This window comes from Salmo salar, chromosome ssa14 (genome assembly GCF_905237065.1).
Source record: "Salmo salar chromosome ssa14, Ssal_v3.1, whole genome shotgun sequence".
NCBI lineage: Eukaryota > Metazoa > Chordata > Actinopteri > Salmoniformes > Salmonidae > Salmo > Salmo salar.
In genome coordinates, this window is record NC_059455.1 from 94528877 (window position 1) to 94554714 (window position 25838).

Genomic DNA, 25838 nt, shown 5'->3' on the forward strand with positions numbered 1-25838 from the left:
GTAGACCTCACAGTGAAATGCTGAATACAACAGGTGTAGTAGACCTCACAGTGAAATGCTGAATACAACAGGTGTAGTAGACCATACAGTGAAATGCTTACTTACGGGCTCTAACCAATTGTGCAAAAAAGGTATTAGGTGAACAATAGGTAAGTAAAGAAATAAAACAACAGTAAAAAGACAGTGAAAAATAACAGTAGCGAGGCTATATACAGACACCGGTTAGTCAGGCTGATTGAGGTAGTATGTACATGTAGATATGGTTAAAGTGACTATGCATATATGTGATGAACAGAGAGTAGCAGTAGAGTAAAAGAGGGGTTGGGGGGGGGGGGGGGGGGCACACAATGCAGATAGTCCAGGTAGCCATTTGGTTACCTGTTCAGGAGTCTTATGGCTTGGGTCGGGTCAATACATTTAAAAAAAAAAGAAAAAAAGACAATTGTGCTGTCTGGTTTGCTTAATATAAGGAACTTGAAATTATTTATACTTTTACTTTTGATACTTAAGTGTATTTAAAACCAAATACTTTTAGACTTTTACTCAAGTAGTATTTTACTGGTTGACCACTTTTACTTGAGTCATTTTATATTAAGGTATCTATACTTTTACTCAGGTATGACAATTGAGTAGTTTCCCCAGCACTGAGCGTCAGGATGTGATATATTCTGGCTAGCCACCTACAATGCTAGCAAACTGCCAAGTATCCAGCAAACTATCTATGAAACAACAAAATGACGTGTGTTTAAGGTGGCTATCGCTTATGATGAGTTAATTGCCAATACCTTTATGTGTCCATAGTGTTAAAATGTAAAGCTAACATCTTGTAACGGAATAACTGCAAGGCGCCATCACTGGAGTAAAATATAAACCCAACATGTAAAGTGTTGGTCCCATGTGTCATCAGCTGAAATAAAAGATAGCAGAAATATTCCATACGCACAAAAAAGGTTATTTATATAAAATGTTGTGCACAAATGTGTTTACATCCCTGTTAGTGAGCAGAGCTCAGTAAAAATCTTATAAATTGTTGCGTTTATATTTTTGTTCAGTATACATGGTTATCAAACATATGGGACCACTTTAGTTAGAAATGTGAACAATAAACATTAGGAATATCTAGTTGTTTCATCATTGACGAAGACGTGTCCCAGTACTGAGTGAAGTGTTTTCCAGGGAGACACTTATGGTCAACGTTAACTAGTTCTCTCCGTGGCTAACTGGTTAGCATATAAACACTGACATTGTACAGAAAATCCTAGCAAAGTTTAGCACTTTGATGGGTGACTAATGACATTTAAATCGGATATACTCATCATCGCCAAAAGCTTTACCCTTGTCCGCTTTATCCGTTGTAATCGTTATTTCTCCCCCCAAAAAACGAGAAAAGACGAGGACTCGTGTTGCTTAGCACCAGGGCGAAAGCGGAAATGGAATGACCGTACTTCCGGTGAAACCAGCATGACCGTTCTGAAAGGCGCATTTTGCTCTGAGTTAAAGTCACTAGAATAAATTCATAATGGCATGTGATAAACCTTCACAATATTCACAGGACAGGCCTTTGAAAAAGTTGTACAGTGGTAGCCAGGTGAAGTGTAAAGTTATTCAAAGTCAAATGGTGAAATGTCTCAGTAATTGCAGCAAATATTTTTAAATCATTCTCACCCCTAAATCAAAACCCCAGAGAGCGAAATAGCAGCTTTCGATAGGGGGTCAAAAATAAAAGACCCATTACGAAATCACATAACAGATACATATTTTAATGAGCGAGTAATTAAAGTACACAGGATAAGACAAAAGTATAGGAAAATAGAAACACTATTTGGTTATTGATCAACATGGCTGAGTCAGTGTTAGGAGACAAAGGAAATAAGGGTTGTCTTGTGATTACGATAAACTGTGTGATTATGAAAGAAATAAGTTTAAAGACAAATATTGCATTCCTCAAACTGCAGCCCCCGGACCTGGACTACAATCTGAAACATGGAAGACACAGCAAGTGTACACGACAGAAAGACAATTTATGCAGACTTTCATTGAAATAATTTCACCTATTCTTTTTCCGACATAACTCTTGATAGTGAAAATAAACTTCCTGTTCAACAAGTGTACAGAAGAGAAAATTAGTCTTCCTTTTTTAAAACAGTATGGGTAACACACTGACTGGCACCAGTCATAACCATGTCAACTTGAACACTACACGGTTTATATAGGAGAAGGTAGACATTGCCACTAACCACTGATACAGGGTCAGTTGTTTCACCTTCCCAATGGTCAGGGTTAGGAATGGACTAGAGTATTCTGATCCTAGATCTGTGGTTAGGAATGGGCTAGAGTACTCTGATCCTAGATCTGTGGTTAGGAATGGGCTAGAGTATTCTGATCCTAGATCTGTGGTTAGGAATGGGCTAGAGTATTCTGATCCTAGATCTGTGGTTAGGAATGGGCTAGAGTATTCTGATCCTAGATCTGTGGTTAGGAATGGGCTAGAGTAATCTGATCCTAGATCTGTAGTTCGGGTCAGCTGAGTGTTTACGTCTGGGGGTGTATTCATTAGTGTGTACACCTTCACAAACCATTTTACAACCGAAAACAAGTTTCTATTGGATGAATTCAGGTAGTTCCCTCCCGATTACATTCTGTTTCCTAACGTTTGGTTCTTAGTGAATACACCCCAGGACAGTGTGTCGAGGACTGGAGCGGATAATACATTCTCTGTTAAGTTCTTGTCAAATCAAACTGCCACAAAACTAAATAGCGAGGCTGGGGTTGCATAGAAATATCAGTTAAAATATTTTATTACTGCACCTGATTAACAAATCGAACTATCCGAGTTGTGATTCAACAATCTTGCTAAGATGCGTATACTCACCCACACACAGGAATTCATTATTGGTAGCCACCTTGGTCAGTACATTTCAATATCTGTTTCAGTGGTTATGGAATCTTACATCTTAAACATATACATGGTCATGATAGCAAGGAAAGGCAGCATGAAAAACATTCCATGGGATCAAATGTTGTAGAATTAAATTTGAAAACAAGGAATATGAGCGTGTGGAATGGATACATGCATATTGTGGGAATGATGACGAACAAAAAAAAATCTCAATTACTTAACAATTAAGAAAACATGTGACTGATATATATCTATCCATCCATCCATCCATCTATCTATCGTGGTGTTTCTCCATTAGATACACTGGTGTTAACATATCAAACAGTCTACAAACTCTTGCTGTGTAACATGATATAAAGAAACAAACCAAAACACAGGTGTATTCAGTAGTGCACACCGTAGCGTAACATTTTGCAACGGAAAACAAGTTTCTTATTGGACAAGTTCAGATCAGTCCCTTCCCTGGTTTGCCTTATTTGCTTCCTGTTGGTTCCTAGAGATTACACACCCCTGGTTTAAGAGTACTTTGTGTGGATCCACCGATTGTGCAAAATTCCTAAAGAATACGTACATAATCCACTAACGCTCTGGACCTCTGGTTCTGGGATAAACAACGATATCTAGAACAGAATGAATCCACTAACGCTCTGGACCTCTGGTTCTGGGATAAACAACGATATCTAGAACAGAATGAATCCACTAACGCTCTGGACCTCTGGTTCTGGGATAAACAACGATATATAGAACAGAATGAATCCACTAACGCTCTGGACCTCTGGTTCTGGGATAAACAACGATATCTAGAACAGAATGAATCCACTAACGCTCTGGACCTCTGGTTCTGGGATAAACAACGATATCTAGAACAGAATGAATCCACTAACGCTCTGGACCTCTGGTTCTGGGATAAACAACGATATCTAGAACAGAATGAATCCACTAACGCTCTGGACCTCTGGTTCTGGGATAAACAACGATATCTAGAACAGAATGAATCCATTGAAGCTCCGGACCTCTGGTTCTGGGATAAACAACGATATCTAGAACAGAATGAATCCACTAACGCTCTGGACCTCTGGTTCTGGGATAAACAACGATATCTAGAACAGAATGAAAGAAAGTGCCTATTTTCAAGACATCCCCAACCTAGAGATATACACACTGATGATGATGCTCTGGGTTGAAGTCCAACTGTGGCCAGACATCTGCAGCTTCACCGTCTCTCTATATGACAGACACACACACACACACACACAAAAAGACCGATGGAGACACACCTACTAAATACTCTTCTGGTCCAACATTATCTAGGGTTCTGGTGAAATATAGGGCACTATTTAGGGAATAGGGTGACATTTGGGGCACAGACTTTCTTTAGCTTGTGATTTACATGAACATTGTGTACAGGAGTTCTCAAAGGAATGGACAAAAGACCAAAACGCAGGATAAGAACCTTCAAGGCGGCACAATCTTCCCTGACTGACATCACCTTCAACTCTCCAGGGGGGAGAACCAGAGTAAGTAGAAGCTGCTACCTGACTGCAGATCCAGGACCAGATTTTCTTGCACCGCCCTATTGGGTTTTAAATTAGGCTGGACGAAATGGAAACTGATCCTAGATCTGTGGTTTGGGGACAACTTCATCTTATTCCTGAGGGAATTACACACACCCACACTCTTGAAGCCTACATTAGTCGTGGCTTGGCTTGCAGGCTGGTAGTTGGTTGGTGAAGAGGAGAGTGTGAGCGTTGTTGCCCAGGCGAGAGGTTTCATTCCTGGGCAGTGAGGGGGACTGCACAGGCCTGGTTCTCAGTGTCCAACTCTGGGCTGAAGTGGCAGCAGGGTGTGGGGGAGCTAGGGGTGGTGGTGTCGTCAGGGTCTGGGCTGGGCTCCTGGGAGTCTATGGGGGGGAGGGAGGTGGATTCATCTCCTGGGTTGGTGTCGTCCTCGGGGCCGGCGCTCAGGTCCTGGACCTTTTTGCTGAGTTCGTTGCGTTCGTTCTGCAACGCCCGACAAAGCTTCTCCAGCCTCCCTACCTTCCCCTGGAGGCTGTCAAACTCACGCTCCTGCAGAGTTTTCTAGGGAACACACACACAGAGTCAGTCACAGACACCTTGTACTTTACACAACAAAACAAAAACGCACACTCACACTAATCTAAAAGTCCAGCCTACCACCTCAGCCATGTTCATTAATCTAAATCCTGAGTCCAGCCTACCTCCTCAGCCACATTCATTGATCTAAATCCTGAGTGCAGCCTACCTCCTCAGCCACGTTCATTGATCTAAATCCTGAGTGCAGCCTACCTCCTCAGCCACATTCATTGATCTAAATCCTGAGTGCAGCCTACCTCCTCAGCCACGTTCATTGATCTAAATCCTGAGTGCAGCCTACCTCCTCAGCCACGTTCATTGATCTAAATCCTGAGTGCAGCCTACCTCCTCAGCCACGTTCATTGATCTAAATCCTGAGTGCAGCCTACCTCCTCAGCCACGTTCATTGATCTAAATCCTGAGTGCAGCCTACCTCCTCAGCCACGTTCATTGATCTAAATCCTGAGTGCAGCCTACCTCCTCAGCCACGTTCATTGATCTAAATCCTGAGTGCAGCCTACCTCCTCAGCCACGTTCATTGATCTAAATCCTGAGTGCAGCCTACCTCCTCAGCCACGTTCATTGATCTAAATCCTGAGTGCAGCCTACCTCCTCAGCCACGTTCATTGATCTAAATCCTGAGTGCAGCCTACCTCCTCAGCCACGTTCATTGATTTAAATCCTGAGTGCAGCCTACCTCCTCAGCCACATTCATTGATCTAAATCCTGAGTGCAGCCTACCTCCTCAGCCACGTTCATTGATCTAAATCCTGAGTGCAGCCTACCTCCTCAGCCACGTTCATTGATCTAAATCCTGAGTGCAGCCTACCTCCTCAGCCACGTTCATTGATCTAAATCCTGAGTGCAGCCTACCTCCTCAGCCACGTTCATTGATCTAAATCCTGAGTGCAGCCTACCTCCTCAGCCACATTCATTGATCTAAATCCTGAGTGCAGCCTACCTCCTCAGCCACGTTCATTGATCTAAATCCTGAGTGCAGCCTACCTCCTCAGCCATATTCAGCAGGGCCTTGTTGCTGCTCTCCCACCTGGAGCGATACATGGTCGTCTCCTTCTCCAGCTTCTTGATCTTCTTTGTCATCTAAAGGACACAAAACAGGTCACATGACCACGGACTACAATGAAGATAGACACAGACCTGCCAACCCGGGAATCATTTTTATGAGTACCACTTCAGGGTGGTGGCGGCGGCACCCCCAGCCCCACTACGGCGCACGTGCAACACCCACACCTCACAAATCATTTGGCATGCACCTTTTTTTGTTGTTGCCTAATAATATGATGTTGGCAGAAGACTGCCTCAGTAGTCTATAGACTTATGGGTACTTGGTAATTGGCTGCCTCTCAGCAACTAACTAGAAATACACTGAAATGTATAATCACAAAGTACATGAGGATGGCTGGGGGGGGGGGAGAATCATTAATTTTGCATTTTTTTAAACACCTGAAATAGCTTTTTTCCCCCTGCAATCCAGAGCCATAATCAGTATGCTTAATTCTAAAATTATGTATATTTTTCTGCATATCTAAGCATACATCTTGAGCTGTTGGTTATATAAATATATTTTTAAAGACAATAATTATGTTTCTCTGCATCTCTGCTAAAATCTGGGTAAAAGACTGAAAGGAATGTGAGTCTTATTCAGTACATTTAGTTATTGCTTGGTTTTCTAAAGTCTACCAATCTTGACAGCAGGCATGCCAGCTAAAATACAGGTAACTACAGGTAAAATAATGAAAACACTGGAGTAAATGAGGGTGGCATGAGCGGTCACTGGTTTGATGAGCATGAAAACGATGTAAACCATACGCCATGGCCGTCTCAGGTCACCAGATCTCAACCCAACAGCGTTTTTCACCACCAACAAAACACAGACTGATCGAATACATCGTGGAATAATGGTGTCTCATCCCTCCAATAGAGTTCCAGACACTTGTAGAATCTATGACAAGGTGCATTGAAGCTGTTCTGGTTCGTGTTTGGCCCAACGTCCTATTAAGAGACTATGTTGGTGTATTTTATTAATTTAACTTTTATTTAACTAGGCAAGTCAGTTACGAACAAATCATTTTTTACAATGACAGTGTTTCCTTACTTTAAATTTTTTTTACATTATTTTTATAGACAAGCTAGCTACTCTAACTTGATTGATAGCCTGAAATGGCTTCTGGGTATTGAGTTATAAGGTTGGAAACCTATCTGTGATAGCTAAAGCCTACTTCATAACATTGCTAGGTGGCTTGTAGTATTTTAACAGGACAAATCTGAGTGGCCACGTCCCCCCTATGGGTATGAAGCCTCTGTAGGCCTACGGTTGGGTGAGGGGGGGGGGTCCGGAAGGGGTCAGTCAACCTCCCCCTCAGGAAGTTGAACCTGCCATTTCCTGAAACCTAGCATCTTAAATGATATCAAACAATGTAGCCAACACAGAAGTCTTATGTTTGATCATAAATTACATTAAGTTGATCTCAATAAAAGGTCCGGATTATTCTAGGTTAAATTTAAGGGGTCATGATTATTCTAATTCAAAAAGGAAATTCCATACATTTTCAACTTCATATTCATCACCTCCAGCAAGAGTGAGGAAGATGAGTGTTCAAGGACATCGGTGTGATTTTAACCAGAGGAGGCGCTGCATGCTAATTGATTGATGATGTCATTGTAAACACTTATCTTCCTGTATCAAAAAAAAAAAAAAACCCCAACAGAAACACACCATTTTCACGTACAGGAAGTTGGTGCTGCTGGAGATGAACATGAAGAGGAACCTTTTAGAAATAATAGGCGTCTTTATGCAGATAGTCCGGTGAAAATGTAAAACTGGCTTCTTCGTTTTATTTGACGATAAAATTCAGAATCAATTCAATTACTGGATGTAATGTAGTAGTCTAGCTTACTGTATGTGTAGACTATTTGAAATATGAAACAACTGAACCCGGGTCCCGACCTCACCCACCCACCCACCCGGGGTCCCGACCTCACCCACCCACCCACCCACCCGGGGTCCCGACCTCACCCACCCACCCGGGGTCCCGACCTCACCCACCCACCCGGGGTCCCGACCTCACCCACCCACCCGGGGTCCCGACCTCACCCACCCGGGGTCCCGACCTCACCCACCCGGGTCCCGACCTCACCCACCCACCCACCCGGGTCCCGACCTCACCCACCCACCCGGGTCCCGACCTCACCCACCCACCCACCCGGGTCCCGACCTCACCCACCCACCCACCCACCCACCCGGGGTCCCGACCTCACCCACCCGGGTCCCGACCTCACCCACCCACCCACCGGGGTCCCGATCACCCACCCGGGGTCCCGACCTCACCCACCCGGGGTCCCGACCTCACCCACCCGGGGTCCCGACCTCACCCCCCCGGGGTCCCGACCTCACCCCCCCGGGGTCCCGACCTCACCCCCCCGGGGTCCCGACCTCACCCCCCCGGGGACCCGACCACTAGGCTACCATTCATTCAACATGCCTTGTCGTCATCGGTGACCTGATTATCACGACATCATTGGCAGCCTACTGTTGAACTCCAGAAGAGGACTGATTCGTTAACATAAAGCCTGCTAATCTTTAACAGTGTTACATTACTTTCTGAAGGTCTGTATTTAGCAGAACCGCTTTCTGCCATGTCCGTTTCCATCCACGCAGCGACGCGCACTGAAGTACCGCACGTCTCCTTGCTCGTCAATGCACTCGCGCCTACTACCGTCTTCGCGGCACTCATGTGCGGGCAAGATGGTTCTTGCTTAGTAGACTAAATGCTGTAGCTCACTACCTTTTGTCGTAATGAAGCCTTAGCGAAGGAGCTAACTATGAAAGTGGTTATGTCAACGTTTACCGAACTCGGTCCTCGGGATCCCAAGGGGTGAACGTTTTGGTTTGAACCCTAACAATAATCAACGCTTGATGATTAGTTAACTATTACCATCAGCTGTGTAGTGTTAGGGCACAAACCAAAACGTGCACCCACTAGACAGATTTTGGGAAACCCTGGGTTATGTGCTTAACTTACACACATTCATAGTGGAAAATGTATTTGGCAAACAGTTTGTTCTCCATTTTTCCCCTCACACATCAGTGGTATCAACAAACAAAGTGGAGAGCTGTCATCCAGGGAGAAAACGGTACCATGGTTACGGGTAGTTGGCTCAGATCCAACTTCAGACGGTTGAGTCAAAAATCAACAATGTACCAACTTGAATCCTATTTTCTGGATAGTTTTTTTCGTACCAGCGCTCTTTGACCTCAAACTGTGTGTAGGTTGGCAGGTCTGCGGACTAAAACATGGGTCAGCCTCCATTTTAACACACGCACAGGCTCACCTTCTCCATCTCCTGTTTGAATGTGGTGAACACCTCGTTGCTCTTTGAAAGAGTGGTCTGAAACTCCTCAAACTTCTCTGTGTATAAGGACAGCTGGATGGGGAAACAGGGAACAGAGGGGAAATGGGGAACAGAGGGAGGAGAGTTCATTCACATATTACCTTTACAGCTCAGCGGAAACAGCGAGGATGTTTATCGTAGAGCATCCACTCTGTCCTACAGAGTTCTAGAGAGATAGTTACCTGTTGTTTGAGATGGACCTCCTGCTGCTTCATCAGCTCACACATCCTCTGAGACTCTGCCGCTTCCTTCAGCAGCTGGAGAGACATGAGACAACATGAGACCAACCCTAACCCATCGTCTGAAACTACCTCTTCCTTCAGCAGCTGGAGAGACATGAGATTGGGCTTTTCTCGACTAAAAAAAAAATTAAAAAAATATTGGGTCTACCAAGAGTCGTCTTCTCCTTTGACCAAATGATTGGTCGAAATTTTAAAACGTGTATTTATCTTGTGTTTTAAATCAAATCAACTATATACACTGAGCTTGTCTGATGCTTTAAGCACACGGTTTGATTAAATAATTAAGACAAAGTCAAATGACTAGAGGGAGTCCGACCGCAATTGATTTGATTGTACCAGGCCGGGCTCAGACTTGCTGTGCCGTCTAAAAACCAAAAAAACAACGAGTGACTGTGATTAGCACCCATCGTCTGTCTCTCCTCCCTGTTGCAGCGACAGACAGAACATCAGTATTTATCTCGCTGTCCATGTTACTGAAGCTGTAACATAATTAGAGCCATTTCTAAAAGTTCTGTTACCGAAATCCCTCATTTGTTTAGGAAAAACATTGCCTCAACTCTTGCTCTCTTTACATGACAGATGTATACATCACATGCATGTGACCTATAGCATTGTCATAAACGTCAATAAATTGGTTATAACAAACTCTGAACACTAACACTCGAAACGGGAATGTTTACTGGTTGCTCAGGAGGTAAAGGGGATGTCAGATGCGTGGAGTAAATGTGACTCGTGGAAAATACTGGAGATGAAGAATAAAGTTAAGGAGCCAGCAGTGCAGGCATATTGTGTGTGCCAAACAGGTGCTGTGTAGATTACAATAACATTTCTGACCGTTTGGAACAATGTAAACACTAAATTATAAGCGTACAAGCGAGTCTGTTGTAACGTTTTAATTTTTTTTTAAAGCCTTTATTACAGCAAATACTATAAAAAAAACAGTCGCATTAATTCATGAATGCAATTTCCGAAATGGAACAGGTTAGGCCTATTTATTGTTTAAGCTAATTATTCAATGGTTGCTTTGTCATTTTAAAACTAAAATGCTTGATTGCATTTCTAAATCATGAATGACTCCTATGCTGTGTGATGACATGAACAAATAAATAAGCCTAGATAAGTATTGAATCATAACAACAATAAGGAGATAAAGGAAAAAGGAGGGGTTTTATTATTATTATTATTTGGACCAGTGTAAACAGTAAATAAATACCAGACAGGCTGGTGTAATGGACAAAAGGATTTAGCCTTTACTACAGCATAACAAAGATTATTCTAAAGATCAATGCGGTGCCTATTAATTTATCATCGAATCACAGCCTACTCCGAATTGGCCAAACGGGTGATTATTTAACAAAAGCACAATCGTTGAACAAATGTACCTAACCATAAACATCAATGCCTTAAAATCAATACACAGAAATATATATTTTGAAACCTGCATTTTTAGTTTAATTTCTTTTATGTTAGTAGGCGATATTAACTAGGGAAAATTGAGTCACTTCTCTTGCGTTCAGTGCAAGCAGAGTCAGGGTACATGCAGCAGTTTGGGCCTCCTGGCTCGTTGCGAACTGTGTGAAGATAATTTCTTCCCAACAAAGACTGTAATTAATTTGCCAGAATTATGACATTGAAGGTTGTGCAATGTAACAGCAATATTTACACTTATGGTTTCAGTTCCCGAAATAAACATTTTGTTTTCGAAATTTGACCACATTAATGACCAAAGGCTCGTATTTGTGTATTTATTCTAATTAAGTCTATGATTTGACATAGCAGTCTGACTGAGTGGTGGTAGGCAGCAGCAGGCTCGTAAGCGTTCATTCAAACAGCAGTTTACTGCGTTTTCCAGCAGCTCTTAGCAAAGCTTGATCCACAGCGCTGTTTATGACTTCAAGCCTATCAACTCCCGAGATTAGGCTGGAAATACTAAAGTGCCCATAAGAACATCCAATAGTCAAAGGTATATGAAATAGAAATGATATAGAGAGAAATAGTCCTATAATTCCTATAATAACTACAACTAAAACTTCTTACCTGGGAATATTGAAGACTCATGTTAAAAGGAACCACCAGCTTTCATATGTTCTCATGTTCTGAGCAAGGAACTTAAACGTTAGCTTTCTTACATGGCACATATTGCACTTTTACTTTCTTCTCCAACACTTTGTTTTTGCATTATTTAAACCAAATTGAACATGTTTCAGTTTTTACTTGAGACTAAATTGATTTTATGTAATATATTAAGTTAAAATAAGAGTGTTCATTCAATAGTTGTAATTGTCATTATTACACACACACACAAATAGAAAAATCTGCCGATTAATCGGTATCGGCGTTGAAAAATCACAATCGGTCGACCTCTAGTTGCCATATTATTATTATTATTGCGACTAAGTATAGTTTGTCTTCATTTGGACGCTCTTGAAAACGAGATGCATCATGTAAAATGTTAAAGAAATAAATACACTCATTGAGTTGAATGTGTTGACTAGAGCGTTAACCAAACAACCGTATTATTTGACTGTTACTCACAAAGTCCTTCTCTCTGTGATGGCGGTCCTCTGACTCCAGGAGCAGTTCCTGAGCCTGGTGTAGCTTAGCATCCACCAGCTGTTGCTGCAGTTCCTTATGCCTGAACACCTTGTCAATGTGCTGAGAGAAAGGACAGGGGCGGCTAACACTCACATGTCCACAACATTGGCCAGACATTTACTGCAGTTGCACCTTCTGTGCTTTAGATGTGTAAGTCAATGGACTTGTCCTAGCAGAGAGCAGCAGACCTCCCACCTGCTCCTCCTAGAAACACACACACACGCCGTTCTCCCCACTACAAACACACGCCGTTCTCCCCACGACACACACACGCCGTTCTCCCCACGACAAACACACACGCCGTTCTCCCCACGACAAACACACACGCCGTTCTCCCCACGACAAACACACACGCCGTTCTCCCCACGACAAACACACACGCCGTTCTCCCCACGACAAACACACACGCCGTTCTCCCCACGACAAACACACACGCCGTTCTCCCCACGACAAACACACACGCCCGTTCTCCCCACGACAAACACACGCCGTTCTCCCCACGACAAACACACGCCGTTCTCCCCACGACAAACACACGCCGTTCTCCCCACGACACACACACGCCGTTCTCCCCACGACACACACACGCCGTTCTCCCCACGACACACACACGCCGTTCTCCCCACGACAAACACACGCCGTTCTCCCCACTACAAACACACGCCGTTCTCCCCACTACAAACACACGCCGTTCTCCCCACTACAAACACACGCCGTTCTCCCCACTACAAACACACGCCGTTCTCCCCACTACAAACACACGCCATTCTCCCCACTACAAACACACACCATTCTCCCCACTACAAACACACACCATTCTCCCCACTACAAACACACACCATTCTCCCCACTACAAACACACACCATTCTCCCCACTACAAACACACACCATTCTCCCCACTACAAACACACACCATTCTCCCCACTACAAACACACCATTCTCCCCACTACAAACACACCATTCTCCCCACTACAAACACACCATTCTCCCCCACTACAAACACACCATTCCCCCCACTACAAACACACCATTCTCCCCACTACAAACACACCGTTCTCCCCACTACAAACACACCGTTCTCCCCACTACAAACACACCGTTCTCCCCACTACAAACACACCGTTCTCCCCACTACAAACACACCATTCTCCCCACTACAAACACACCATTCTCCCCACTACAAACACACCATTCTCCCCACTACAAACACACCATTCTCCCCACTACAAACACACCATTCTCCCCACTACAAACACACCATTCTCCCCACTACAAACACACCATTCTCCCCACTACAAACACACCATTCTCCCCACTACAAACACACCGTTCTCCCCACTACAAACACACCGTTCTCCCCACTACAAACACACCGTTCTCCCCACTACAAACACACCGTTCTCCCCACGACAAACACACCTCCTCTCGTAGTTCGTACTGCTGGATGAGTTTCTTGAGCTTCTCTGCCAGCTCAGAGTTCTCCAGCCTCAGACTAGCATTCCTCTCATTATGCTGCTCCATCTGGGCTTGGATGTCATTCAGAGTCACCTGGGAACACACACACACATGTTACATCCCAATAGACACCAACAGGTGTTAAATCCTTGGGTGAACGTCCAAAGTATTTCCTAGATTTCTCACCTCATTGGAGAAGATGGCGGCAATAAATCAAGGCATCAAGGAAAGACTTGACATTCATCCCCTCTTTACATGACGCTAGTGGCTCACCTGGAAGTGTGATGTCACTTCCTTCCTCTTCTCCTCCTCCACACGTGCACGCTGCATCCCGTCATCCTGCAAGAGCAGGTTAAAGTTAAGTTTAAAATGTATGGCTCCATTTTATTCCAGAAAGCTGTTCACTTCATGAATCTGAGACAACTGATTCGCATTAGGGCTGACCCAGACCTGCCAACCCTGTCCAACTTTTTAAGAATACCAGGTGCGCATGGCAAATTGGAGATTCATGTGCTTAAACAAACATTATGGATCACACCTGGTTCAGTCCTCTGAAAAAGGTATTTACAAAACATAAAAGATTCATACTGATAAGTACAGAACATATAAAATAAACATATGTTGTGGAATTAGCACAGATTGTCTGTTTATGCCACTACATGTACAGTGTAGAAAGGAGATAATTATCATTGACGTTTTTCTTAGCACATGCCTCCAAGTTTATTCTCTATGTAGGGGAACACTTGTCACTTCTCAAACAGGGCCAATCACAAGTTACTGGCTTTTTAGTCACAGTTCCTAATCAACACTAAAAGCAAAATCATTTTGAAAACATAAAAACAAAATGATCACATCAACACAGACTGCAAACTGGCTACCGCCGTTCAGCAGGCTACCGCAAAGGGACTCCGGCCGCCGTTCAGCAGGCTACCGCAAAGGGAATCCGACCGGCGTTCGGCAGGCTACCGCAAAGGGACTCCGACCGCCGTTCGGCAGGCTACCGCAAAGGGACTCCGGCCGCCGTTCAGCAGGCTACCGCAAAGGGAATCCGACCGGCGTTCGGCAGGCTACCGCAAAGGGACTCCGGCCGCCGTTCGGCAGGCTACCGCAAAGGGACTCCGACCGCCGTTCAGCAGGCTACCGCAAAGGGAATCCGACCGCCGTTCAGCAGGCTACCGCAAACTGGCTACACGTTCAGCAGGCTACCGCCGTTCGGCAGGCTACCGCAAAGGGAATCCGGCCGGCGTTCGGCAGGCTACCGCAAAGGGACTCCGGCCGCCGTTCGGCAGGCTACCGCAAAGGGACTCCGGCCGCCGTTCGGCAGGCTACCGCAAAGGGACTCCGGCCGCCGTTCGGCAGGCTACCGCAAAGGGACTCCGACCGCCGTTCAGCAGGCTACCGCAAAGGGACTCCGACCGCCGTTCAGCAGGCTACCGCAAAGGGACTCCAACCGCTGTTCATTTCTTTGCAGCGCATACATCATTTGAGATTTTCGAAATTGATAAAATCTCAAATCTAGTGCGAAGGCATTTTAGAAGCGTTGCCTCTATAGCTAATACCGGACACTAGGGTTGCAAAGGGTCGGAAACTTTCTGGGAAATTTCTGGACATTTTCATGGGAACTTAGTTAAGCCCGGGAATTTTGGGAATGTTTCTTAAATTCATCAAAAAAAGTTAGCTGATAACAGTGAACTTTTTGTGTGGGATACACATAAGGCAATTCTAGGTCTTGTGGCATATTTTGGTAAAGCTATCACCAATTCAATGGAATTGCAACCCTCTGCATGCACAGTGCATTCTTCCATCACATGTACAGCTGATTCTCAAGATCTTGCACACTAATGAGATGCTATTGAGCCCACACTAATACACTGTCTGAGCCAAGGACTACATGCTTTCTGGTAAGTTTTGATTACAATACTGGGTGGGGTGAATATATTTTATATGACATACATGATTTTTGTTAACTAGTAAATAGCAGCCTACAGCAAAGTGTGTTTAAATCATTCCTAACTTTTTAACAATTTCTGCTAGTTAGTTTTTGCTACCATGTGGGTTTTAGCTTGCTTGAGCCTGCTAACTGAGGAGTGTTAATTCACCTGCTTCCATACACATTTCATTTTAAAACATTTATCTTGCAAAGGAGTTATTTAATCTAACTGCTTAACTACATCTGTACATTTGAGGCTTTTTGAGCCTTACAACGAGCCATCCTCAACAAGGTTGGAAAGTGACAGTGAAGATGAGGCCGTCAGAGTCTGATGTTCAAGAGGTGGATATTGAGGAGGTCCAGGGAGAAGACATGGAAGCCTGAGAGGAAGACAACCAAAGCTTTAGTTTCTAGACTATCATTTTACAGATGTTGAAAACATTTTTTGGGAGATGCGATGGATCATTGGGGATCATTCAATATTCCCTTTCTTTGGTTGTTCAGTGAAATCATCCCATGTGACGAGTCAAGTCATTTAATTAAAGGTCAATACGAAAGGATTTAATCATTTGCAATTATGTCTCCATATGATAAGGTAAAAGGTTTATGTCTACTTATGATAAGGTAAAAGGTTTATGTCTACATATGATAAGGTAAAAGGTTTATGTCTACATATGATAAGGTAAAAGGTTTATGTCTACTTATGATAAGGTAAAAGGTTTATGTCTACTTATGATAAGGTAAAAGGTTTATGTCTACTTATGATAAGGTAAAAGGTTTATGTCTACTTATGATAAGGTAAAAGGTTTATGTCTCCATATGATAAGGTAAAAGGTTTATGTCTCCATATGATAAGGTAAAAGGTTTATGTCTACTTATGATAAGGTAAAAGGTTTATGTCTCCATATGATAAGGTAAAAGGTTTATGTCTACTTATGATAAGGTAAAAGGTTTATGTCTCCATATGATAAGGTAAAAGGTTTATGTCTACTTATGATAAGGTAAAAGGTTTATGTCTACTTATGATAAGGTAAAAGGTTTATGTCTCCATATGATAAGGTAAAAGGTTTATGTCTACTTATGATAAGGTAAAAGGTTTATGTCTACTTATGATAAGGTAAAAGGTTTATGTCTACTTATGATAAGGTAAAAGGTTTATGTCTACTTATGATAAGGTAAAAGGTTTATGTCTCCATATGATAAGGTAAAAGGTTTATGTCTACTTATGATAAGGTAAAAGGTTTATGTCTACTTATGATAAGGTAAAAGGTTTATGTCTACTTATGATAAGGTAAAAGGTTTATGTCTCCATATGATAAGGTAAAAGGTTTATGTCTACTTATGATAAGGTAAAAGGTTTATGTCTACTTATGATAAGGTAAAAGGTTTATGTCTACTTATGATAAGGTAAAAGGTTTATGTCTACTTATGATAAGGTAAAAGGTTTATGTCTCCATATGATAAGGTAAAAGGTTTATGTCTACTTATGATAAGGTAAAAGGTTTATGTCTACTTATGATAAGGTAAAAGGTTTATGTCTCCATATGATAAGGTAAAAGGTTTATGTCTACTTATGATAAGGTAAAAGGTTTATGTCTACTTATGATAAGGTAAAAGGTTTATGTCTACTTATGATAAGGTAAAAGGTTTATGTCTACTTATGATAAGGTAAAAGGTTTATGTCTACATATGATAAGGTAAAAGGTTTATGTCTACATATGATAAGGTAAAAGGTTTATGTCTACTTATGATAAGGTAAAAGGTTTATGTCTACTTATGATAAGGTAAAAGGTTTATGTCTACTTATGATAAGGTAAAAGGTTTATGTCTACTTATGATAAGGTAAAAGGTTTATGTCTCCATATGATAAGGTAAAAGGTTTATGTCTACTTATGATAAGGTAAAAGGTTTATGTCTACTTATGATAAGGTAAAAGGTTTATGTCTACATATGATAAGGTAAAAGGTTTATGTCTACTTATGATAAGGTAAAAGGTTTATGTCTACTTATGATAAGGTAAAAGGTTTATGTCTACTTATGATAAGGTAAAAGGTTTATGTCTACTTATGATAAGGTAAAAGGTTTATGTCTACTTATGATAAGGTAAAAGGTTTATGTCTCCATATGATAAGGTAAAAGGTTTATGTCTACTTATGATAAGGTAAAAGGTTTATGTCTACTTATGATAAGGTAAAAGGTTTATGTCTACTTATGATAAGGTAAAAGGTTTATGTCTACTTATGATAAGGTAAAAGGTTTATGTCTACTTATGATAAGGTAAAAGGTTTATGTCTCCATATGATATGGTAAATATATGCAATGCAAAAAATATCTACATTTAAATGGTATTCATATTAATTTGCATACATTTCTGTTAATTCCCATATACTCCCATGGAATGTTTCCACCTCTGAATATTCCCCAAAATGTGCAACCCCACTGGACAATCAATCATTCTTCATCGCGCAATCTTCTAAACTCCCGCCTCCATTTAATGCCAAAATGTTTATATTTATTTTTGATTATACTTTTGTAATGCTTTTTGTGATGTGGATCATAATTACAGTCTAATCAGGTTGCGTGATCCTCGTAATGTTACGTGGAAAATACAACTAAATGGGACGCACAATTAAATGTATCACACTCGCACAAATGCGACCAGTTATTTTTCGTATTTGCATTTCATTTCTTTCACTAGCAAATGCGAGTGAACTGCTGGAACTTCAGAGCCCACTGAATGTCCATCTTCTGTTCTACTAATGTTAGCTTCAAACAATTAGTGTTTACCTTCCCACAACACACGAAGTCCAAAAGAGATTTGTACAAGTGTTTACGTACAGCCGACAGCCGGCAAACTCAGCATCACAACAGGAGGAGGGGCAAACATGGGGCAGCCACCGGGCAGCCACGGGGCAGCTATGTCCAATAATGATGTATTCATCTCCATGTCCGTTGACAAACGCCGTACATGTCTGTGTGTTGCAGCTCGAGAATCGGGACGTTAGGTTCACTCAGTGGATATTAAAATATAAAAATAAAAAATGTTTTATCCGGCCCTATTCATTTCTACGTACTTCTAACTCGGATCTCGTACATGGACAGAGAATTGCGTAGCTGGTACGCAAAATGCGTGCATGTTTGCAGGTCTGAAAGCGTACTGTGCACCGGCTTCACGATCCTTTACCTTGAGTGTGCGGTTGTGTCTCTGCAGCTCCCTACATAGTGACTCCAGTTTGCTGCGTGCCAGGATGGCCTTGCTGTGTTCGTTCCTCAGGTGGTCCGTCTCCTGCACCAGCTGAGACTGTTTCTTCTGCAGGACACGCATTTGCTTCCGATTGTTCCGCTGCTCCTCCAGCTAAACACACGCGCAAACACACACACAGGGGGACGAATGCACACAACACACACACAAGGACACGCACACAAACGGACACGCAGGCGCACAAACGGAAAATAGTTTAATGCAGGAAAATCCTATTGCAGCTGTTCAATTACACCCAAATGAAAAAATGGCCCCTATAAGTCTACTGATGGAAGGCTAGGGAAACAAGTCAGGCTGCCAAGGGAAGCTGGGTGTGTCAGCCATGTCCTTGTCCAGTAAAGACACCGTACAGCAGTTTCCCCTCTGTGTTGCTCCATCAGCCAGTTGCCCCGACCATTCCCCTATAGGTCACCCTGCCCTGACCATTCCCCTATAGGCGTCACCCTGCCCTGACCATTCCCCTATAGGTCACCCTGCCCTGACCATTCCCCTATAGGTGTCACTGCCCTGACCATTCCCCTATAGGTCACCCTGCCCTGACCATTCCCCTATAGGGTCACCCTGCCCTGACCATTCCCCTATAGGTTCACCCTGCCCTGACCATTCCCCTATAGGTCACCCTGCCCCCATTCCCCTATAGGGTCACCCTGCCCTGACCATTCCCCTATAGGTCACCCTGCCCTGACCATTCCCCTATAGGTCACCCTGCCCTGACCATTCCCCTATAGGTCACCCTGCCCTGACCATTCCCCTATAGGTCACCCTGCCCTGACCATTCCCCTATAGGTGTCACCCTGCCCTGACCATTCCCCTATAGGTGTCACCCTGCCCTGACCATTCCCCTATAGGTGTCACCCTGCCCTGACCATTCCCCTATAGGGTCACCCTGCCCTGACCATTCCCCTATAGGCGTCACCTGCCCTGACCATTCCCCAATAGGTCACCCTGCCCTGACCATTCCCCTATAGGTGTCACCCTGCCCTGACCATTCCCCTATAGGTGTCACCCTGCCCTGACCATTCCCCTATAGGTGTCACCCTGCCCTGACCATTCCCCTATAGGTGTCACCCTGCCCTGACCATTCCCCTATAGGTCACCCTGCCCTGACCATTCCCCTATAGGGTCACCCTGCCCTGCCCATTCCCCTATAGGTCACCCTGCCTGGCCATTCCCCTATAGGTCACTGCCCTGACCATTCCCCTATAGGTCACTGCCCTGACCATTCCCCTATAGGTCACCCTGCCCTGACCATTCCCCTATAGGTCACCCTGCCCTGACCATTCCCCTATAGGCGTCACCCTGCCCTGACCATTCCCCATTAGGTCACCCTGCCCTGACCATTCCCCTATAGGTCACCCTGCCCCATTCCCCTATAGGGTCACCCTGCCCTGCCCATTCCCCTATAGGTCACCCTGCCCATTCCCCTATAGGTCACCCTGCCCATTCCCCTATAGGTCACCCTGACCATTCCCCTATAGGTCACCCTGCCCTGACCATTCCCCTATAGGTCACCCTGCCCTGACCATTCCCCTATAGGTCACCCTGCCCTGACCATTCCCCTATAGGTCACCCTGCCCTGACCATTCCCCTATAGGTCACCTGCCCTGACCATTCCCCTATAGGTCACCCTGCCCTGACCATTCCCCTATAGGTCACCCTGCCCATTCCCCTATAGGTCACCCTGCCCTGACCATTCCCCTATAGGTCACCCTGCCCTGACCATTCCCCTATAGGTCACCCTGCGACCATTCCCCTATAGGTCACCCTGCCCTGACCATTCCCCTATAGGTCACCCTGCCCTGACCATTCCCCTATAGGTCACCCTGCCCTGACCATTCCCCTATAGGGTCACCCTGCCCTGACCATTCCCCTATAGGGTCACCCTGCCCTGACCATTCCCCTATAGGTCACCCTGCCCTGACCATTCCCCTATAGGTGTCACCCTGCCCTGACCATTCCCCTATAGGTCACCCTGCCCTGACCATTCCCCTATAGGTCACCCTGCCCTGACCATTCCCCTATAGGTCACCCTGCCCTGACCATTCCCCTATAGGTCACCCTGCCCTGACCATTCCCCTATAGGTCACCCTGCCCTGACCATTCCCCTATAGGTCACCCTGCCCTGACCATTCCCCTGTAGGTCACCCTGCCCTGACCATTCCCCTATAGGTCACCCTGCCCTGACCATTCCCCTATAGGTCACCCTGCCCTGACCATTCCCCTATAGGTCACTGCCCTGACCATTCCCCAACACAAGGAGACAAACTACTACTGTCTGATACACAGACGGAGGCTAGAAAAGAGAGGTTGGCTAGCATGCTGAAATTAAAAGATATTAACTAAATCAAACACACCCGACTCAAAGCGTTTATGAGAGTTACTACTTACCAGTTCAGCATACTTCTTACAGAGGCCTGCCAGTTTCTCCTCTGGTGTACTCAGAGTGTTCAGGGTCTGCATCAGCAGGGTGATCTCTTTACCTGCAACACACAGGAGGGGGAACACATTCAGTGCAACACCACCTCATCACAACTGGGACTCAGCAACACACAACGGGAAGCTGTACAGCCTTAAACTCCTAGCCACCACATGGAAGACTAAAAGAATCTGATGGATGACAGCTAGATATTAGTGACCAATCCTGGTCCTGAAGACCATAGTCGGTCTCCAGGATTGGAGGCCACTGACCAACACGCAGCCAATCATTTCAGATCAATGACAAGCATCTAGGAATACGCCCCAGGAGGGATTGGTTTCAGACAGAGTAACAGAACCCCAGGAGGGATTGGTTTCAGACAGAGTAACAGAACCCCAGGAGGGATTGGTTTCAGACAGAGTAACAGAACCCCAGGAGGGATTGGTTTCAGACAGAGTAACAGAACCCCAGGAGGGATTGGTTTCAGACAGAGTAACAGAACCCCAGGAGGGATTGGTTTCAGACAGAGTAACAGAACCCCAGGAGGGATTGGTTTCAGACAGAGTAACAGAACCCCAGGAGGGATTGGTTTCAGACAGAGTAACAGAACCCCAGGGATTGGTTTCAGACAGAGTAACAGAACCCCAGGAGGGATTGGTTTACAGACAGAGTAACAGAACCCCAGGAGGGATTGGTTTCAGACAGAGTAACAGAACCAGTCCTTACCCAGACCCTTCACCTTCTTCTTCTCTTGAATCCTCACTTTCTCCTTCTCCACTCCGCTGGCGTTCACTTTGACCTCCCCCGGCTTGACATCTAACTCCTTCTCATTGGCCAGGCCATTGAGCACGGGGCAGTGTGATTGGCCATTGGGCAGGTTAACTCCGTCCTCCCCGTTGTCCTCCAGGCAGTAGGTGTTGAGGATGTCCTCCAGCTGGCGGCTCAGCTCCTCAGCCATGTCACACTGAGACGACACCACCGCCGTTATAGTGGAGACTGGTACAGGGTCTCCTACAGTGGAGACTGGGAGGGGTACAGGGTCTGCTACAGGTGGGACCGTGGGGACGGCTGCAGACTCTGCTGTGTTGGAAACGGCAGCCACTAGACACAGGACGGAGAGAAAGATGTTAAAAAATAATTAAATGCAGCAATAACAATTACTTATTGGACTTTGAAGTATGTAAGAACAACAAGGGGGAAAACAAAAATGAATTATAATAAACAAAGAAAACAAACACTCCAAGAACAAGAAAGAAAGAAAGAACCCACAAAGCTGCACTGCTAGCTACACTTTGGAAACGGTGACATGGGAGTTCTTCCATACACCTGATGTAAAGCAAAGGCAGCAATTTAACCTTTACATGGTAATACTTCACTTCATTCTTTACTTGGAACATACCGGTGTCTTCCAACTCCCATCGCTAGTTGCAGGTGGAACGTTAGAATTTAGAAAATACTCTGTTATTAAATTAAATCCAACAATGTGTACACCGCCAAATGTTCTCTTTCAGATCACTCATTGATCAAGACTGGTGAGTGTCATTCAAAGAGACGCCTGATTTCGGAGCAGTGCTCATGACGAGCTGCACCCACCGGTCTCCACCAATCAGAGAACGTCTGAAACAGACAATATGGCGACGTACACATTGACCTCATGGAGCAAAAATGTATTTCATGTATTAACAAAAGTGAATATTTTCTAAATTCCACCTGCTACTAGCGATGGGAGTTGAGAAGACATTGGTACGTTCCAAGCTGAGAAGTAAGCAGGGGCGAAAGTAGATTTTTTTTCTTCCCGGTAAGGGAGGTCTTTTATGAAAAATTGTTATGGGCCTAATGATATAATTCCATATAGAATCCCTAATCATTTAAAAAGGAACTCAGTTGATCTAATAGTAAAGATGTGTCATTTAACTTTTAAAATGTAATATTTTATTGTGCCATGAAACTAGCTAGACATTTTTCATCCAATTGTCAAAAAAAATTAAAAAATAAAAACACGCTTCACAGGGATCCTGTAAGCCTGGCTACCTGCACACGTTCATCCTGTATCCATAGAACTGCACACCTGCCATTGATGAATGGAAAGAGACATTGTTACAATGAATGACATTCAGTGATTGTCAAATAGGCCACTGCTGTCTGCGCGCGTCTCGAACACACATCTACGCTGTGGCAAAATGTAACTGTTATCGTCGAATCCACTTCACATTTGGGAGCGTATTTCCATATGTTTTCAAGTCCATTCACTCCGCTTTCATGCGAGTTACAGCCAGTAATGTTTTAATTTTTGTGATAGGCTCACGTTTTTTCCCGGTACGGCGTCCTCTTACCATTTCTTTCACCTCAGTGGTAACTGCCATGTAAAGGTTAGTTGAAAAATGTGCTTTACACTAGCTATGGTGTAACGGCTGTATGGAAGCCTTCACATATCAACGTCACAATGTATAGCTATGCTGCTGCCATAGTTGTGATACTCTGCGGTCGTAACAGTCCTGCCTATATGGACGTAGAAATTCAGTGTCATGAGTGTTGTTGAAAGTTCCCAGCTCAGTTGAGAGCTGGAGGAGGTATGTTCATTATTTGAATACTGCCAGACTTGACTTTGTGGATAGGAGCAGTGATAGCTATTCAACGCTAGAGAGAGAAAGAGCCAGCCCAGTCACAAGAAGTCCACTGTAAAATGACTGCATTTGACTAGTGCCATTATGCCGCGTTCACATGCTAGTTGGAACTCTGACATTTTCAGACTTGCCTACTGGTTGTAGTTATACACATGCCGCATTCAACCAGTTATAGCAGGTGAAAAATTTCAGTTACCTAGTTCTGACTAGACTAGCACATGAACGTGGCATTAGTTCCATCACATCTGTGACAACCGATGAAACACAGCCTAACTTTACCTGCACTTTCATCCCCATCAGCTTGTGAAGGCATGTCCTGCTCTTGCTCTTTAAGGCTGTCAGCGTCTGTAACATCTTTTTCCGCCTTGCTTCCCTCCATCTCTCCCGTGCCAGGGGCTGCATCACTGCCCTGCGTGGACGACTCTTGTGTGTCCTGTTCCTTCATGATGAAATGTCTGAGACAGATATTATTCAGAATGTTCATCGAGCACTGTATTTGTATAGGGAAATGTCAAACTGTGGCGTGAGTTACAGATCCGAATACGCAAGTGTTGGCTAACGATTATAACACGTACCTGTGCTTGAGAAAAGCAACAAATTAAACTGCCAAACGTCAATGAGGATGTGTTAGTGTAGTCTAAAACTATTAGTTAGCTAGCGGACTAAACTCTACTGTATGGTGAACTCAGTCATTCACCAAGGAGTGGAGTTGGTCACCGGAAATCAAGACAGTACACCTTACCAGAAAATGTGTTGAAACATTTTACATAAGCAATATTAATTTATCTGAAATGGCGAACAACAGCTAGCTAGTAAGCAAAGAATAAATATATGTGGTATGCTAACGAAGTGAAATTTCAACTCGGCCAAAGTGTAGCTAACTACGCGAATAGTTGACATTTTGGTAAGTGAACTTAATAGCTTTGTCTAGCAAGTGAAACAAGACCTCTTCTCTTAGCAACCAAATGCATAACTAGTTTCACTTTAAACAGAAATTCGTACCGTTTAGATAACGTTAGTTAGAAAGCTAAATGCTAAGTTAGCTTGCTATCTTAGCTCTACGCTATGTAACACACCCAAGAAACACGACACTTCACATATAGCCCAGTCATTATACATACTGGGAATAAGCTTTAGGTACTTTATTAGAAAATAAAAATGACTGATTACCTTCTTGATCCAACTCAATAAATACACTTGTGTTGCCTGCTGCGTTTCCTCCTGCCAACCGACACAGGAAACACGTCATGAACCACGGAAGTGCGTAACTGACAATCTTGGGGGGAAAATATTATGTAGTTCAACCCCTCAACTCAGAACTACAAAAACGTTAATTCAACGGCATCTAACACGGAACCCAAAACGGCTGCGCGCGTGCGCCATCCTGCATAAATGCATTTTGTCCCCCCACACCAAACGTGATCACGACACAAGGTTAAAATATCAAAACAAACTCTGAACCAATTACATTAATTTGGGGACAGGTCGAAAGCATTAAACATGTATGGCAATTTAGCTAGTTGGCTTGCACTTGCTAGCTAATTTGTCCTATTTAGCTAGCTTGCTGTTGCTAGCTAATTTGTCCTGGGATATAAACATTGAGTTGTTATTTTACCTGAAATGCACAAGGTCCTCTACTCCGACAATTAATCCACACATAAAACGGCCAACCGAATCATTTCCAGTCATCTCTCCTTCTTCCAGGCCTTTTCATCTTTTAACTTATATGGTGATCGCATCTAAACTTTCATAGTATTACCACGACGACCGGCAAAACAGTTCATCTTTCAATCACCCACGTGGGTTTAACCAATGAGGAGAAGGCACGTGGGTACCTGCTTCTATAAACCAATGAGGAGATGGAGAGGCAGGACTTTCAGCACGATCTGCGTCAGAAATAGAACTGA

At 44.0% G+C, this 25838-nt stretch overlaps 1 protein-coding gene across 3 annotated transcripts; it reads right to left on the reverse strand.

The window, feature by feature from the left end:
* Window positions 1-1744: 1744 nt before the first annotated feature.
* On the reverse strand, window positions 1745-25208 carry LOC106570693 (alpha-taxilin). Of its 3 annotated transcripts, none has more exons than XR_006759013.1 (13): window positions 25102-25208; window positions 24211-24386; window positions 22034-22408; window positions 21280-21371; window positions 18814-18984; window positions 13973-14038; window positions 13664-13792; window positions 12183-12302; window positions 9588-9662; window positions 9346-9438; window positions 5998-6093; window positions 3913-4977; window positions 1745-3852 (listed from the first exon to the last, which is right to left on the reverse strand). XR_006759013.1 is itself a non-coding variant. In XM_014143163.2 (12 exons), exons 2-12 carry the CDS (start codon window positions 24374-24376, stop codon window positions 4669-4671), a joined length of 1692 nt encoding a protein of 563 aa, XP_013998638.2. In that variant the 5' UTR covers window positions 24377-24386; window positions 25102-25208; the 3' UTR covers window positions 1745-4668. The 3 variants fall into 3 exon arrangements, 1 of the variants encoding a protein (XP_013998638.2); XR_006759014.1 differs by having other exon boundaries at window positions 1745-3492; window positions 3553-4977; XM_014143163.2 differs by having other exon boundaries at window positions 1745-4977.
* Window positions 25209-25838: the final 630 nt, after the last annotated feature.

What these genes read in the sequence shown, in the direction of transcription:
- LOC106570693 (XM_014143163.2), bottom strand. Translation starts at nt 24,376, where the DNA reads ATGAAGGAACAGGACACACAAGAGTCGTCCACGCAGGGCAGTGATGCA. An exon ending in GAAGAAGGTGAAGGGTCTGG is followed by an intron (nt 21,372 to 22,033) that starts GTAAGGACTGGT and finishes TGTGTGTTGCAG; the next exon opens with GTAAAGAGATCACCCTGCTG. An exon ending in ATCACAGAGAGAAGGACTTT is followed by an intron (nt 9,663 to 12,182) that starts GTGAGTAACAGT and finishes ATGTCTCTCCAG; the next exon opens with CTGCTGAAGGAAGCGGCAGA.